Source organism: Centruroides sculpturatus, unplaced genomic scaffold (assembly GCF_000671375.1).
Source record: "Centruroides sculpturatus isolate CEXI.00-Female unplaced genomic scaffold, Cexi_2.0 scaffold159, whole genome shotgun sequence".
Lineage (NCBI taxonomy): Eukaryota > Metazoa > Arthropoda > Arachnida > Scorpiones > Buthidae > Centruroides > Centruroides sculpturatus.
In genome coordinates, this window is record NW_019384659.1 from 585,337 (window position 1) to 605,145 (window position 19,809).

Here is a 19,809-nt window from a genome sequence, read left to right on the forward strand (position 1 = left end):
TACAAAAATTCTGCTATTTAGACTAGCATAATCACTATACTATAAACAAGCATAGTGATTATGCTAGTGACTATGCTAAGAAGGTAATAGGTTATGAAAAACCTGTCATTTTTCATAACTTGTTACTTTCTCAGTCCACATTAAGTTGAGTTTGCAAGACTACTACATATTATTCTGATATTATAACTTAATTTTTCTATTAGAAGTACTTTCAATAAAGAAAACAATTACAAAAAGTCATGTTGAATTAAATTTTGAAACACAGAAATAGTTTAACATTTCATTTAAAAAGTAAATTTTAAAATCATAATAAAATACCTTTTGAGATTTTGGCCAATTTTCATAAGTACATGTTGCACACGTCCATTTTATAGATCTAGTCCATGATTTATTTCTATCATTATGATAACTATCAGATAAAGTAGATTTAGGAGATATTAAACCATCGTCTGTAAGTGTCTGCCCAACCATCGAACTTTCTGCCTCTACATTAAAAATCATAGATGTTGGGCTTGTTGGAGAAATCCCATTGCGAGCTGTGAGGCACTGAGTACACTTGGTTGCACGAGGCCAGTTCAAATAAGTGCACCCTGGACATGCCCATTTATTGTAGGGATTGTTAGAACTGAAGGCACTACTGCTGTCTTGTTCATTCTGATTAGATTTATTTTCAGATTCTGTTATAAGAGGTGCCATCTGCAAAAAGATATGTTAGAAACTTTTTATTTCATTTTAAAATATTACTGTTTTATTATGCTACTTATTAACAAGAAAACATGGCTACTTATTAACAAGAAAACATGGCAATTTACTTAACACATCTTAATATAAATTAAAATAGTATACATTAATAATACATTCAACAATTTTAAAAAACTGGCAATAAAAACTTTTGTAAACTTTCTGATAAGAAAAAATATGTAACAATGGATTATAGAAGCTTGAATGTTTAATATACAGTAAAAATAAATTTTTTTTATAATTATTAATGTAATATTAATATAAATTAATAAAACTTTTTATGTTAATGTATTAACAAAATAGGTTTAATGTAAAAATAAATATAAAAGATAAATGAATAAATGAAAATTTAGTTTTTCACAGAATTAAACTTATTCTGTGAAAAATACTGGGAAAAATTCAAACAGAAACATTGTAAATTCTACCTCAGATGATAAAAATTTATCATTCAATACTAATACTAACATGTAAATATCTAAATATTAATATTCAATACCAATACATAAAAATGCTTGAGAAAAATTGAGTTAGCAACAGAAGATCATGGTTGCCAATCTTTTTCTGGAAAGGGCCATAAGAGCTCTAAAAGACAAGTCTGGGACCAGGTATGAAAGATAATATGCTAGTCAGAGATTAAAACTAAGACTTTTTTACTCCTGAAAAACAATGGACATAGATTAATGTAAAATATGCAACTGCTTTTTCAAGATGTTATCAAATCGAGAATAAATTTTGTGGCACCCAATATTAAAATCTCCTTTGATATTCATTCAACAGTGATGTTTAATTTTACATATTTCATTTTTGAAAAGATTTGTTTGCAAAAATACATAAAAGCAAAAATATAAAATATCTCCCATGAAAACTTCTTAAGATTTAAAATTCTCTTCTGGCAGAGGATTTTACAAATCCTCTGCCAGAAGAGAAAAAATCCTGTGTAAAATTTTTAGAAATTTAACAAACTCCTTTAAACAGGATTTTATAAAAATCATTTGCAGCAAGATCTATTAATTCTACTTGGCATTTAAAAATTTGTGTTTTGAACTAGTTGTAATGTTGATAAAACATGACTGAAAACAAACTATGCTGATAAATGTGAGTTGGATAAATATGCTTTGGGGCCATAGGTCTCGGTTTTTGGTTAAGGCTTGTCTTGGTCAAAGAGTGAGTGAGTCAATACAACAAATCAATTGAATTAGTAGTAGTAGTGTTTCAGTAAGTTGACTCCCAGAATGCAGCTGTTTTAAATTTATGCTGCCCTCTGTGATATGATTGGTGACCATTACACACTGATTTATTCTGGTGACAGTTTCACTGCCACAGAGTCAATCAGAATCAAAGTTTCATCTATGACACATGATCTATATTCTGTCAATCAGACAAGTCCAGGACTGTTGAGAGGGAGCTAGGGACTTTTCTCCTGGACCAGAAAAAACTTAATAGTGATTTGAAATCCTCTAAAATTAATGTTATTTTTACTAACAAAAAAAGATATTTAAGACTGCTTTTTATTAATAAAGAAACATTCTATGAATTTCATCTATTCAAAAAGCAAACAGCTAAAGGAACCCATTCTATGATGGGCCACATTTAAGCTCTTAAGTCTCAACAAGCCCTTTTTGCATAATTATAGTTAAACTCATTTATACATTTCTCAGAAGCATGTTTTTTTGCAATTATACATCACAGCTTTTATTTACTTGGATTTTTACATTTCAAATTTAATATTTCTACAACTTTGACTCTCAACATTTTCACTGGCAAGTCAGTTTGTAACTCACCAAAATTTGATGTTGCAACTATCAGTATGCTGTATCTGGTATATGAGCGTAAGAATCAAGAATGCAAATACCATAAGACGTAGTGGCCAACAATCTAACCAAAGTTATGCTGCACTCCATTGGGAAAAGGTTAAAACGTGCATGACTTGAACAAGTATAGGCTTACCAGATTGACTCTGCAAAGTGGTAACCTCATCAACAGGTAGGCAGGCTTGAAGGGCATGAGTCTTATCAAGGTTGTCAGATATCATATGTCAGAATTTAAAAATCTAGGCATATAGAAGACTAGATTTCTAAATTCTAGGCAAATAATACCTAGAATTTAGAAATCTAGGCTTCTTATACATACTTATACATAGAAAAAATTATTTTTTACACCCAGAGCAATTGTGGGAAAATTTTCACTTTTCTGAAAATATAGCTAAAATTTGCAAAAATTAACATATAAATATGAGAATTTAGCCACAAGTTTTCCAAAATTTAGTGCAAAATTGGAATGAAAGAACACATTTTTGGGCATGGGACAATGAAAAAAATCTGACTTTCCCAAGTCTTATTTATAAGTACAGTCGACCCCCCTATAATACGGTAGATACATTCTGGTTTTTATGAATCCATTTTCTACGAGTCCAGCCAATCACAGCCCGTACGTATGCAGTTTACAGACTATGGCTGTTTGAAAGGTTTCTTCCATAAAATTAATCAATTCTAGACTAATTCAACTCAACATTTCCAAAATACATATACTTTTTTGAGAATAATCCATATAAACTATGCTATAAACAAAAAATTGTAGGATTACTTACCGAGTGTGCAACGTTTGACAACGCCATTGCTTAAGCTAGTTTTCATCGTGGAGCTTGTCATTGAATGGCATTCGTGTGCTTCCTGATAAATTATTTTTTTTTGTGAAAAATTTGCTGAACTTTGGAGACATCATTAATATAATTATATCATTAATATAAATATAATTTTTATGGACATTAAATAATAAATGGTTTTTAGTAGGTCCGCTGCTCGTATAAACTCAACGGTTTGTACAATTGTCTAGATTCGACCAATCCTGTCACGAGACAAGTCGGCAATGACGTTTACTGAATTATACGAGTCTCTTTTAGCATGCTTATATGAATGAGGTCGCAATTTTTTCACTGTGATATAGGAATCTGAACTATAGGAACCCATGTTATGGGGATGAGTCGACTGTATGTACCAGCTCTTTATTTCTTAACAGTTGTAATAATATCTGCAATATATTTCAACTCAATGTTGTAGAAAGTACACAAGAAATGTTTTTTTTTTCAAAATTGACTGATATGACTCATAGATTAGTTAATGTTTATCTTTCTAGTGAGTAATGTGAGTAATGTTTTTATTTGAAACTATTAATAATATCTATGTTAAACTAGTAGTAATATACAAACATCTCCAACCCGATATATAATTATAGTTACAACCAACAGACTGCCGAAAATCTATCGGGCTAGTTTTATGCTACTTATTAGATAAATTACGTAATCAATTTGGTACTAGAGGTAAGCGTTAGGCGCCATCTCTTATTAATATTAATAATTATAAATAATTTTAATTAATTTAAATAATTTGGAACCGCTGGGAGAAAAAATCGGCCCGGAGCGGGACTCGAACCCACAACTCCTGCTTACCGTGCAGATGCGTTGCCAGTTACGCTACCCGGACCTCCGATCCGATCTCCTCTTCCAGCGTATATAATCTAACTACTTAACCATCGACGGTTATTACAACGCCGGCTGGGGACACATTCAGTGCCCACGTCCTACTTCCCATACGGCTCTCAACCGGCCATCGCAAGCCCCGGCAAGGCGTAATATATATACAAACATCTCCAACCCGATATNTAATTTATCTAATAAGTAGCATAAAACTAGCCCGATAGATTTTCGGCAGTCTGTTGGTTGTAGCTATAATTATATATCGGGTTGGAGATGTTTGTATATATATTACGCCTTGCCGGGGCTTGCGATGGCCGGTTGAGAGCCGTATGGGAAGTAGGACGTGGGCACTGAATGTGTCCCCAGCCGGCGTTGTAATAACCGTCGATGGTTAAGTAGTTAGATTATATACGCTGGAAGAGGAGATCGGATCGGAGGTCCGGGTAGCGTAACTGGCAACGCATCTGCACGGTAAGCAGGAGTTGTGGGTTCGAGTCCCGCTCCGGGCCGATTTTTTCTCCCAGCGGTTCCAAATTATTTAAATTAATTAAAATTATTTATAATTATTAATATTAATAAGAGATGGCGCCTAACGCTAAACGCTTACCTCTAGTACCAAATTGATTACGTAATTTATCTAATAAGTAGCATAAAACTAGCCCGATAGATTTTCGGCAGTCTGTTGGTTGTAGCTCTAGTAGTAATATTTGAAATTATTGTTTTTAATAAACAACTAAAAGCTGAAGTAGCTAATATAAAGGTGCAGCTTATCTATTGATCAGGTTACAACAATGACCTATATTTATCTGTTTTGATACCTCAAGCAACCATTAATAGCCTCATTGATAGTATGCCTCACAATATAGTGGCCTGTATGTAGTAGTGCCTTGGGGGCCATATTCATACTGAATAAACAGGTGTCTGTTGCATATCTTTGTTTCTTCTTTTAATCATTTGCATATGTCTTACATCTCTACTGGTCTTGTAATGTGCTTATGGCTACATGCATTCCTTTATGGTGATGCAATTTCACTTTTGAGGAGTGTATTATAAAATAGCAAAAAGGTTAATTTTGAAGGTAGAAATGAGTTTTATAAAAAAATTGAAAATACTAATAATGAGGAAAATTGTCATTAAGTCCAACACCACTCGAGATATCAGACATGACCTCCTTATATCTCCCCACCCTGTCAACCTTTAACCACCAAAATTTAATAGCATCAATACATCTAATTTCCAAACCTTCCTGCAAAATTTCAGAAAGTTTTGACAAAAAGCACAGGAGTTATTAAGCTTCAAAGTAGGAAACAAAACTGTGCTTCCCCCAAACAAACAAACATCCCTACATACAGAAAAAAACACCAAAAATATTTTTGCATTTCTTGATGTTTCAAGGTCCCAAGTCCAAGAATGTAAAAATCTGGGGTCATTTTTGACTAATCACCATACTTTACCTCGGTTATATATAACACTCAGGAAAGTAAAATTGTTTACCATATTTCACAATTACAACTGAATATTTTTTATTAGTTACAGTGAGAATGAATAAATTTTTCTCTTTTTAGTTTTAAATGCATACAGGATATTCATCTTTAGACACAGCATAAATCTTGAAAGCTATTAGTAATAAAATTAGAACATATTACCTAACTACATATGTATTTCCTACATTAAGTAAAAATAAATTTAAAAACTCACGCCAATATTTGTATAACTTATGGATACAAATTCACTGAGTTCAGCATTAATAAAGTTCCTTTAGTATTAACACAAGCACTTTCGACAAGTGTATAATAGTTGTATTCAGGTGAAAAAAACAAATTTTTAACAAGACAACGTGCAGGATGTTCCAAAGGAACAGAATATTCAAAATTCAAACAGGCGTCCAGAAATTCCGTTAAGAACATGTAATTCTACTCAGGAGATAAGAAAGAAATTAAATAAAAAACTTCAATGGTTAATGAGCTCATCACGCATACAAAGAAGGCTGGTAATAACCACTCCATTATAATTATACAGAAGAGGACATGACCGTCGAAGTGCACGGCATACTACAAAGGGGACCCAAATATATCTCCCCTTCTAATAATACCGACCTTAACCAGTTAGTCCCAGCGGCATTGGCAGCATTGAAATCCTGCCAGGTAGCAGCCACGTACCCACAAATGGAGTTAGAAATTGTCACAAAGCTTGCGGCGGCAAAGCAAGTGTCCACATAAACCACCAAGCAGTAAAGTATTTCCTACATTTACATTTCAACATTTCTATGTGTATATATATATATATAAGCATCAATTATCCAACTCCTGATTAACCGTCACATCAGTTAATCGACCGTTCTAGTCGGCAAATTTCAAATGTCCGCTAGTGATGAGGCGCTACAATATTTGGCTATGTCTTGGCTACTTTAATATTATTTTTGTTAAATTTTTGAATGTTTTAGCTGGCATCAATGGCTCGACCATTGAAGGGAGACCAATATTTAAACAAGACTTAATTTTCTAATTATGAGTGGTTGTTTGTTTTGTGAGCAATAAAATAATTTAAAAATAATTTTTAACAATACAATAGCGACGATTATTATTTTTTTAAAGAATTTGTTATGATTAACATCAATGAAAATTCAACGCAAAGTTGGTTGGTTAATAGCGATATACTAATATACTAATTACATGGGATATACTAATATACAATACTAATAATGTATTTTTTTCATTCTTTTCAGTTATACGACCAACCTGAGTCCCCAATTGAGTCGGATAATTGGAAAGAATGAAAAAAATACATTATTAGTATAGTATATTAGTATATCGCTATTAACCAACCAGCTTCGCATTGAATTTTCATTGATGTTAATCCTAACAAATTCTTTTAAAAAATAATAATCGTCGCTATTGTATTGTTAAAAATTATTTTTAAATTATTTTATTGCTCACAAAACAAACCACCACTCATAATTAGAAAATTAAGTCTTGTTTAAATATATACAACTACTATATATATATAGTAGAGGGGAAATATATATATATATATATTTCCCCCCTCAAGCTTTAAACATGAAAAAGTCATTTAAAAATTTTAAATACAGTGGTACTTCAAAGTTTGAACCACATGCAGTGAAAAATGCACTGGAAGCTTAAAATAAGCTTCTGAACCAAGAATACAATCTTCAAATTAGCAATAATGTGTTAAATTCAGGAATGTGGAGTCAGTGAAAAAACACTTAACTCCTGATAATTTTAGTAGGCCAACTCCGACTCCAGCAAAATTAAATACCAAGTATTTTATGGGGGGGCAGAGGTGCTCATAGGGATATCCTACTCTGAACTCTAAAAGGAGCTCCGGGCATTTACCCAAATACTTTTATACGTAGGCTGTTTTTCAAGCTCCGATGGTCCATAAAAAAAGACAAGTGTAAATAACAAAATGAATTTATTACCAAAAGTTAGGTACAAACATGATTACTTTTTGACATAATCACTGTGAAGATTGAGGAATTTGTTATATAGAATGTTGCCGCCAATGACTCGAGATGGACCCTAACATCATTTTGAAGATCATCATTAGTCTCGAACCTCTGCCCTCCTAGCCACTTTTCCTGTTCAGGAAAGAGGTGGAAGCCACTCAGTGCTAAATCGGGGCTGAGTGTTTAATTAAAGGTGTAGAAGACTTCCACCTCTTTCCTGAACTGAAAACGTGGCTAGCAGAGCAGTGGTTTGAGACTAATGAATTAATGACGATCTTCAAAACAACGTTGTTAAGGCCATCTCAATTCACTGGTGGCAACATTCTATGACAAGGTGATGGAAAAGCTCATCCACAGATATGACATATGCCTCAATCTTCACGGTGATTATGTCAAATAATAACAATGTTTGTACCTAACTTTTGGTAATAAATTCCTTTTGTTATTTTCACTTGTCTTTGTTTTATGGACCATCGGAGCTTAAAAAACTGCCCTCGTAGTTAGTATTTATAATAACAATGTTTGTACCTAACTTTTGGCAATAAATTCATTTTGTTATTTACACTTGTCTTTGTATTATGGACCATTGGAGCTTAAAAAACTGCCCTCGTATATATGAAAATATGTATATATATAGATTATATTCTGACAGTAATAAAAATTATTTGGAAAACCTAAATTATGATAGAACTATTCGGTTTTCATTTCATGATTTGTCTATCTACACTTTTTCCACTTTAATATGTTGTTTACATAATCAACTTTCTGTTAACACAGTTTTGACATTTTAAAACTCCTAGATTCAAAACATTACATGCAAACAACTAACAGAAATTTGAATTGTCAGAACATCAGATGTTCATCTGAAGATGGGGTTGAAAATACCAAAAATGGTTTAATCTGAATAAATATTCTGACTCCTTTAATTTTTAAAAATATATACAGTACATTAATTTTCTTGGTAAAGTCACTGTAGATATCTTAGTTCTGTGAATTTGTTTTTATTTATTTAATGAATGCTTTGAAAAATATTTAATAAATGTTAATTTCTAAATCTAATGAACTCTTCTTGATGTTTCCTAATTTCATGATACGAAATTTATATTCACATTACTCCTAAAAATATGAGATTATAATGGTAGGATGTGCAAAATTGTGTTTGTCAAATCATCTGAAAAATTTTTTAAATTTACTATTTATATAATTCATGACATTTATATATTTAAAAAATAATAATTTAAGTTTTATTTCATTTATAAGTCTACCATATCAGTCTAGACCAGGTGTCGGCAGGAGCAGCTCTTTGGACATAAACTCCAATTTCACCTCATCTCAAGCAGCCTTATAACTTTATGAGTTTATGAGATAGAGCTGCTGAACAAACTTTGACTCATACGGCATACTCTCTACCACTCTTTAGCCCATCCGAATATGACCACACTCATGTTGATCAATATGAGTCACATGCTAGTGGTAGCATTTGAAGCATATATATATATATAATTATCCCATTGAACGCGTGTCCATCCATGTAACATTATGCCAAAAATGGCCATTAGAGGTGCCCCTGTTGTGTGCTGTATTTCGCACATTTAAATTAACAATATAAATTATTATTTACATTAACAGTATAAATTATTCATTTATTATTATTATTATTCATATGTATAGGTCCTATACATATATATATTACATATATGCAGCTCTCTGGTACTTTTGTTTTCCTGTTTCCATGACAATTTGGCCCTTCTCACATGACAAACTGCCGACCCCTGGTCTAGACTTATAGGTATAAATATACTTACATAAATTACAAGACTAGGGATGACAATTTATGTAAAGTCAAAGTGGAATTGGTACAGAATCAGTTAACCATTTACTAGATTGTTGTTTCTGTTTATATCTTCTAGCTGAATAAACAGGAAACCTTTTTCAATTTCTTGTAAAATTTTTGAAAATTTCAGTATTTCTTCATACTTATATAGCTTTTTAAATTTTTTTTGTTGTAATAATGCACGAGTGTTTGAAAATGTTTTTAAAATACAGTAGAGTGTCGATTATCTGAAACATCAGTTATCCGAAAGAATTCCAGTTGGCAAATTTAAATTTTCGCCAGTGCTGTGGCGCTGCAATCTTTGGCTATGTCTTGGGCTACTCAAATATTTTACATTTTTGATACTAAATTAACTTTTGAAGTATAATTTTTTATTGTTTTTATATTTTTCAATATATTTATTTTGTTTGTACAAAATAAAGAAATAATTTTTAACAATACAATAGTCATGATTATTATTTTAAAAAGTTTACGTTAGGCTAAACATGGACGAAAATTCAACGCAAAGCGACACACAATGGAGAAAAATTTCAACATGGGATAGGTTAATNAAAATGTTTTCATTTATAATAATATAATTTTATTTATATATGTATTGTTTTTTATATTAACATAATCACACTTAATAATACACACACTTAACATACACACTTAATAATACTTAATACACTAAATACGCATGCTAACAATCTAGCATCAACATCAATACCAAAGATACTCCCAAGGTTGTTCACCCACATGAAAAAAATTGGCTAACACATACACATGTAAAAACTTCTAAAGTAAAGGTTAGTTTCTTGTTAAAATAAAACAAAACAAGCATTTTAGCTAAATTCAAATAAATACCTTAATAAAAATATATTCTTTTATTCATCATCACCAAATGATCACAAATTATAAGGAAGATATCCTATTAATTCTATCATCATTCACAATAAAAATGTATCATTTCAATTTAGATTTAAACTTGAAGTTTCACAAATAAGACTAAAAACTGTTTTATACATTTTTGTTACATAAATAGATAATTTTTTTTTACTTTTACTCATATGCTACCTTTGAAACTGCAGACTTTATTTATATATTACCAGTAACAGCTAAATGAATTTAAATATAGATAATCAAGTTACACACAATGTTATTTTTCTATTTTTTCAAATCATAAAAAAACAATATTACAATAATAAATAAAATTAATACATCTTATTTATATTACACTAACAAAGAAACATCCAATTTGATTTAAGATTAGGCAGTCCTTGACACACATAAATTAACAAAATTTATAAAAACATTTAAAAGTATTCAACATTTCTGTTAAATCTTAGTTTAAACCGTTAAACTATCAAATACAACTATAAAATTTATTACATTTAACATAAAACATTCTGTTATTAATATATTAGCATTTAATTTACTGTATGATAATTATGTATGTTATAAAAATGGAATTTTAATATATTACCTTTTATTAATAAATTTTAATTAAAATCTGTTCCTGTGTAAAAGAACAACACTAAAATATTATTCAACAAATAAATTAATTTCAATAATATGGTCATAAAATTAAATTTTTAAGTTATATGTGCATGTATGTGTGTGTATGTATATATATGTAAAATATCAAATAAAATTTTAAAATGAAATTTCTAAAAAAGTTAAAATAATTTACACAATAGAAATTACTTAGCATTAAATAAGCTTACATTGTGATAAAACACTTTATATTTAGAAACCAATCTAAATATGATTACATGATTCAATAATACTAGATAATCTTTAATGCAAAAAATTTATTTTATCAGTCAGACAGAAAAATTTAGTGATTTCTAAGAACAAAGAAATATTCTTTTTGAATATTACAATCCAAACAATTAAATCAAAATAATAATAGTCATAACAATAACCACAAGTTAAAAATAATTATTAAAATATTCTCTCTCAAAGTTTTATTTTTTCTTATTTTGTTACTGTATATATTTTTCAAGGTTGTGACACTTTTGTATCTATTTTTAATTTCAGTATGATTTCAGTACACAGGTTATTTTAAAAACTTATATATTAAGGATTCCTTTTATCATGAGAAACTGATCAGATTTATTTGTTGTTGACTACTTACTGTTTTGCAGGCTTCTGTTTAAATACACAAATGATTCTTTATTGGTTTAATCTATTACTAAGATAAATAGTGAAAAACTGTTTATTTTTAAACCTGCAGTAACAAACCATTTTGCAATTTAACACTTTCAGAATAAACAAGTGACTGAACTGAGTTTTACTTTATCAGCTTTCTGTTTATTTTTACTATAAATTATAATTCAATTATGCTATCAATATTTAAATTTTTCTCTATTAATCAACACACCATTTGTTTCTACTTCAATTATTAACATTAAAAATATTTAATTAGATTCTCTTTAATTATCATAAAACTGTTTGCACTTGCTTGCATGTATATATGTATTGATAATTATCTACAAAATTAGAATATTTCAACATGTGTAAGTATATACTTTAAGTTTATGCCAACATATAAATTTCATAGTTTGGAGTTCAAACAGTATAAGTTTCAAATAATAGAAAAACAGAATACAGATTAAAATACTAAATAAAAATCATCTAATATACATAGTTAATAAGAAACTATTCCGAAAAGTACTTTTCCAATTTAATGAAGTTTTTCAAAATTTATTGAAAAGACTATTATAATAAAAAATTTTACAACAGCTTACATGAAAAAGAAGAAAACTCAAAAATGTCTCTGCAGAAATATTGAAAATTAACTTTTAAATGATTAGTTTAGTTTTCATATACAAAAATTCTGATATATAAAAAATAAAAGTAAAAAATTTCATTTAAAAGCAAGCAATATAACATTTTAATTATTCTAAGTATTTTTATATAAATTTTATTTGGTTAAGTTTGTTTACAAATTTGCAAAAAATAATGTAAGCAATAACATCAAATACTTGAACATTCTAAAGTAATAAAAACGAAAAATGTTAATTTAGAGGAAAAGAAAATTCATTTAGAAATTTTTTACTTTTAAAAAATTACTTTTTGTGAGAAACTAGAGGACACTATCATATCTGTCAAATCATCCTTATTTTAAGAACTGTAGTAAGAACTTTTTTAATTTCATGTGTTAATAATAACTTTTGTTAAAAATTAGTTCATTGCATCAAATTTTTAATGTAATTTGTTATTCAGTCAGTTGCTAATGTTATATTAACATAGATGATATATAGATGAAAACTTTGTTGAAATGTTTATATAGATGAAAACTTATCTACCAGAATATACATATTTATGTATATTATGAATCATGGTATATAAGTTTTTCTCTATATAGTGTATAAGTATACAATATATATACTTCTTACTTCACTTGTATTACATAAGTGAGGATTCAAAGATTAGAAATAAATACAACAGAAAATTTATGATAAATATATATTTAAATTGAAGTTCTGAAATTTTTAAAATAAATTTTCCTTCACTTTACTATTACAAAGATATATTTTACACTTATAATAATGAAATATAAAAAAATAATAATAATAAAATAGACACATTAGAATGGATTAATTTATTAATAATAAAATCATTTTTTACATATAAAATTTTGTTAAGAAATTGTTTTTGTATTAAATTACAGTTAATCTACTTTTTTAGTAGCATATTTTCTGTATTACAAATTGTTTTCCTTTTCTATGTCTAATGTAAATATTTGGCTAAATGTTTTCATTATTTGGAAAAGTCACAATGAATATTTGAAATGACTACTGCTGACAAACACACTATAACAACAGATAATAATTCAATGAACAAAGAGTTGTATCATAATTTCTAAACAGATATAATAATTAATAATCACACAGAATGAATAATAATAAATTGCCTGAAAGTAAAGATGTTAATAAGAATAAGAATCATGAAACATATTAAGATCTTTATCTCTTTTCATTCAAAGGATTATTAAAAATTTAATAATCTCAAATGCATGTCAAATTTAATTGTTCATTATAGTTAACTGTAACAAGAAACATTTACACAAAACATATTTATATAAATTATGCTTTTGAATTAGTTAAACTTTAAAATTTCTTATTAAAACTATACTTTTAAAAAATTGAATCATAGTTTTATAAAAACAATAAGTGGTTTTTAAAATTAGATTACTGACAGTATTATTTTACTTCAATTCATTTTATAATTAAAAAATTTTGATTAACATTGCCAATTCTTCTACACTATTGGGTGATAAAATAGTTTAAAAATAAAAAAGCACTGTTCTTATAAAAATTTCTTTCCATAAATAAAGATTAGAGCCACTTTAAATTATTGTAGTTTATTCTCATTCCATCCCTACCTTTTATCAAAGAGAAACAAGACCACAGTAGAAATTAATCATTTTTATTTTTTCTTAAAAGATTTTTGATATTTGTAATCTTTTTAATAACATTCCTTTATCAGAATTAATATATTTTATCTAATCTAATTATTAATAAATGTTATTAAAGACAAAATGTATAGTATTTTCAAAATCTGCAAAAATTTTTATTTAAATATTGCCATTATATAATGTATATTTTATAGATAGTGATTATTACAAACAATATTCATATATTTCTGAGAATTATTAAAAGACTAAAAATACCATCAATACAAATCTGGTAATTTTTTCATCTAGATAAAGACTAATTTCTTTAATTATTTAAAAAATTAATTAAATACATTATTTATGACTAAAAATCATTAGTAGCTATGATATATTTTATTTTTACACTAATTTCATTTATTGATTATAATCTATCAAGATTTATATTAACATTTTTAATAATTTGAAATTTCTTTTAACAAGTAACATCAATTTCAAAAGTGGTAAATTAAATCTTTAATTATTATTAACAATCATAGATACTTATTTTTCAATACAAAATACAGTGGGTGATCGGTTAACGAACATAATCCATTCCAAGACTTTGTTTGCTATCCGAATTATTCGTTAACCGGTTATCGATTTACCATAGATTTCTATGGGAATTTGATTAATTCGTTCCGGAGACCCCCAAAAAATAAAAAATATATACTTTCTTACTACATTTATTCATATGTAATAATAAAAATACATATATACACGGTCTTGCATTTTTATTAGTCATGTTTTTTTCCGTTTGCGAGGGTTAAAGAATCTGTCCAATGCTGATTGCTTTTCTGTCTTCATGATTTTTCATAAGTAATTAATAGCATTGTAATTGTAGAGATCCTTAGGCCTATTAACCTCAAAAAAGCAAGCAATATAACATTTTAATTATTCTAAGTATTTTTATATAAATTTTATTTGGTTAAGTTTGTTTACAAATTTGCAAAAAATAATGTAAGCAATAACATCAAATACTTGAACATTCTAAAGTAATAAAAACGAAAAATGTTAATTTAGAGGAAAAGAAAATTCATTTAGAAATTTTTTACTTTTAAAAAATTACTTTTTGTGAGAAACTAGAGGACACTATCATATCTGTCAAATCATCCTTATTTTAAGAACTGTAGTAAGAACTTTTTTAATTTCATGTGTTAATAATAACTTTTGTTAAAAATTAGTTCATTGCATCAAATTTTTAATGTAATTTGTTATTCAGTCAGTTGCTAATGTTATATTAACATAGATGATATATAGATGAAAACTTTGTTGAAATGTTTATATAGATGAAAACTTATCTACCAGAATATACATATTTATGTATATTATGAATCATGGTATATAAGTTTTTCTCTATATAGTGTATAAGTATACAATATATATACTTCTTACTTCACTTGTATTACATAAGTGAGGATTCAAAGATTAGAAATAAATACAACAGAAAATTTATGATAAATATATATTTAAATTGAANACGTTTTTTTCCAACTCAGACTCCTCTGACTAGAAATTCCTCTCGACTCCGACTCCACAGCCCTGGTTAAATTTCACAATCATTATAATTAAATCACATTTCTATGTTAAATAAGGACAACTGTTAAAAATACACTAAAAATTTATGTTCAACCCAATATAATCTTTACCTATTAATCATGGTATCAGAGAAATGTATGGAAGCAATAAAGGTTAACAAACAGAGGAAGGGTGTAATGTCAACAATTCAGATGAAAAACAAACTTATTGCAAAGCATTGAAGCAGTACTTGTTTGGAAATCTGGAGCCATGCATAAGATGTCTAAGTTGACAATATGATATCAGTAAATGCAATTTTCATTTTATTATACAGTATTTATATATTCTATTATTGTTTTCATGTTTTAATTTATTATTACAACATTTAGCTGTATTATTTTTACCTTAAATTATATGTTTGCTGTTTTAAATTTATCGAAATACATATCATTTAAGGTCTAGAAATGGATTAATTCATTTTCCATTATTTCTAATAGTAAAAACTGCCTCATACTTTGAATGTTCTCCTAGAATGAATTAAATTCAAAGAATGAGGCACCGCAGTATCTTATTTTAAAATTCAAAAAAAAAAAAAAGTTAACAGAAATCATTACAAAAAAATTAGTAAGTAAAGCAAATTCATTCATTTGTTTAAAAACAAAAAATTCCTGCATAGTTTAGATTTTCAAATACTGTATTTACTCAATTGAGATTAAACACTTTTGAAATTTAAGACACACAACACACAGGAATATTATGCTAATCAGCAAAATGTGTGCCTAGGTACTCATTGACAATAAAAGTTACATACTGAGGATGAGAAGCTGAAGTTAAAAGAAATTTTATTTCAGCAAATGTAATGACCATGATAATACTTAATTACAATATCATAGCAAAGGAATAATTTCTTGTGAACAACAGAACAATTTAAAGAAACTTTTAGTTTGCTTTATACAGACAATAAAATGAACTCCTTTTAGTGCCTATAGTACCTGCTCTTGCCTGGATAGGTACAGTATAATCAGCAATGAAAGCAAACAGGCACAATATACAATAGACCCCCTTAAAAACAGGTTCGTATAATTCAGATTCATATATAATGGTGAAAAAATTGCAACCGTATTCGTATAAACACGCTAAAAGAGACTCCTATATAATGGTAAAATGTCATCGCCGACTCGTGTCAGTAAACGCCAACTCGCATAATTCAGTAAACGTCATTGCCGACTTGTGTCGCGACAGGATTGGTCAAATCTAAACCAACAGCGGATATTGCACAAACCATTGAGTTTAAACGAGCAGCAGACCTACTAAAAACCATTTATTATTTAACGTTCATAAAAATTATATTTATATTAATGATGTCTCCAAAGTTCAGCAAATTTTTTGAAAAAAAAATAATTTATCAGGAAGCATGCGAGCACCATTTGATGACAAACTCCATGACGAAAACAAGCTTTAATGGCGTCGTCAAACGGTGCACACTCGGTAAGTAATCCTACAATTTTTTGTTTATAGCATAGTTTATATGGATTATTCTCAAAAAAGTACACATATTTTGGAAATGTTGAGTTGAATTAGTCTAGAATCGATTAATTTTATGGAAGAAAATCTTTCAAACAGCCGTAGTCTATAAACTGCATATGTGCCGGGCTGTGATTGGCTCATGTATTTAAGGACTCGTAGAACATCAATTTCATAAAGAACGGAATGTATCTACTGTGTTATAGGGGGGGTCAACTGTATTCAGTTTTATTAGTACAGTGGTACCTCAGGATACGAACGCCCCAGCATACGAAATTTTCAGGATACGACACAAAATTCGAACATATTTTTGCTCCACGATACAAACAAAAACTCGCCATATGACGTTACATTAGTTCACAGTGCCATTTTTTATTCATTTCTTTTCATCAGTCTCAGTCCCGTGTTTTCTTCGTCGTGGAAGGATCTCGCTCAATAAAGGAAATCTCGAGGTATTATCGGAAAGTAACTGATTTTATTGAAAAGAAACATCCCGAAAAGTTTACACTGGCTGTATTGCTGCTTGGAGTAATGGCATTTGCCTAAGTCATTTTAGAAACATTTTAAAAAGTAGGCAAAGCCTCTTTGGATAGATATTTTATGAAGCAACCTCTATTCAGTGAAAGTGCTGGTGGAAGTGAAGGAAAGAAAGCAAAAAGCCGTGAATAAAGATTAAATATATATATATAAAACAACACTAATTTTTATCTTTTCTAAGTTATTTTTAAGTTATTGTTATATTTTGTTATGTAAGTTAAGTTTTAGTATCATTTCCTTTTTTCCTCTCTTCCGCCACCAGTTTACACCTCCACTGTCATCTATCCTCGAAGATAAAGTGCAAATAAAACTACATTTTTTTTTATCAATTATTATTCTATTATGGTTATTTATACATTTACAACTACAAAATGCATTTTTCAGTGTTTTCCTTACTATAGTTATTTATTTATTTACTAGCTTTTGCCTGCAGCTTCGCTCGCATTAAGAAGTATTATTATTAATTAGGTATAGTTTTTGTGGCTTTACTTTTGTTTAGCGTGTGTAAAAAATTAGGGCCTACAAAACTTCTTTGCACACAATATTCTTAACTAATCTGTCATTAGGCGCTAAAACTATCAAGCTATTGGGTGAACTTACTCGTGAGCAAGCAACATAAAACTCCATCGCTGTATCTTGTGTTCCGTACATTAAATAAGAGAGAGCACGAAACAAACATGCACCGTCACCAACAATAGGGACGACAGTACATTCTTCAACTTCTCCATTAACGTTCAGATTTTCTTTAGCCATTTTAAAAAAGTCTAACCGACAAAACCTATACTTAAACCAAACGAAAACAAAACAAATGCCAAATACAAAGCAGAGTCTATAACCAAAACTACTAAACCGAAACAAAGCAAATGCAATCCAAAATATGCCAAGAAAAGAACAGCCAAAATCGTCAAATATAATCCGCTAGAAATATTTAGGTATAGTATGTACTATTAGATACGGCGGCCACTCATCATCGGGTATATGTAACTCAGTGAAAACACAACGATAGCGCGTTTTAAAATACTACTAACGCCATCTATTGTCAACATTTAGAACTAAAAATTATTTTGTTCGTCTTAATTTATTCGTTCCATTAGGTACTGATAGGTTCAAACTAATACATTTACATCCTCCATCATCCCTTATTTTATCCCCATGGGGGTTGAATTTATCAAAATCCTATTTAAGCGGACGTCTTCATCATAGTAGCTCCAATCTTTAATTTCAGTTCAATCAGTCGAAAATCTAAGAAGATTTATACAAACTTTCATCCCCTATTTTATCCCCTTAGGGGTGGAATTTATCAAAATCCTTTCTTAGGGGATGCCTACGTCATAGTAGCTTTATGCATGCAAAGTCTCAGCCCAATCGGTTTAAAAGTTTCATACAAACTTTCATCCCCTATTTTATCCCCTTGGGGGTAGAATTGATCAAAATCCTTTCTTAGCGGATGCCTATGTCATAACATCTACCTGCATGCCAAATTTCAGCCTGATCTGTCCAGTGGTTTGGGCTGTGCGTTGATAGATCACTATGTCAGTCACCTTTGAGTTATATATATTTAGATTAAGATTTTTAATGTACTACTAAGCTTTAATTTGAGTGTATTTTTCGTGTTGGAACGAATTATTTGGTTTTACATGTAATCGTATGGGAAAAAATGATTCACCTTACGACATTTTCATGATACGACCTCAGTTTCAAAACGAATTAATTTCGTATCCTGATTAAGGATTAAGTATCCTGTATTAAGTAGTTATAAGTCTTCCTACTAACAGCCACTTGGCACTAACTTCTACACTTAACTATTCGTGGTGGCACTCAATTATTGGTGTTCACTACACTCAGGTTTTCTTTTAGACCCTTTGGGGGACTACGGCCTTGCAGCCTAAAAACTGCATGCCAACATCAAACATAGAGGATACTGTAGCCTTATGTACACTGTTCAGAGGGATCTTCTACTGTCTCTACTGTCTCTACTATCTATCTCCTCTCTACTGTCTATCTCCTCTCCCTTCTTCTCCCCCTTTCCCTTATCCTCTTTTCTAAAACATTTTGTGTATAGTCAATGTCTTTCTTGTATGTATGTATGTATGCATGTACATTATGTGTGTCCTCACACATCCACAGTCAGGTCACTATGACTCAAATGGTAGTAATTTCGTAAAATAGCCATCTGCTTTCCTTAGTCTGATGACATGATATTTCTCAAGATTTTTGCCTACGAGTTTGTATGTACGTCCACTATGAAGAAAATCATTTTTTCTTCACTTGCCATTGCATATAAATACCTAAAAACA

The 19,809-nt window shown here is 29.2% G+C and overlaps 1 protein-coding gene across 1 annotated transcript in view; it reads right to left on the reverse strand.

Moving 5' to 3' along the window:
- LOC111626507 (ubiquitin thioesterase ZRANB1-like) overlaps positions 1 to 19,809 on the reverse strand; it is a 48,776-nt gene that overhangs the window by 28,392 nt on the left and 575 nt on the right. The window contains exon 2 of the mRNA XM_023369905.1: positions 319 to 696. Within this exon, the coding sequence (XP_023225673.1) occupies positions 319 to 696 (378 nt within the window). The remainder of the gene's footprint in view (positions 1 to 318; positions 697 to 19,809) is intronic.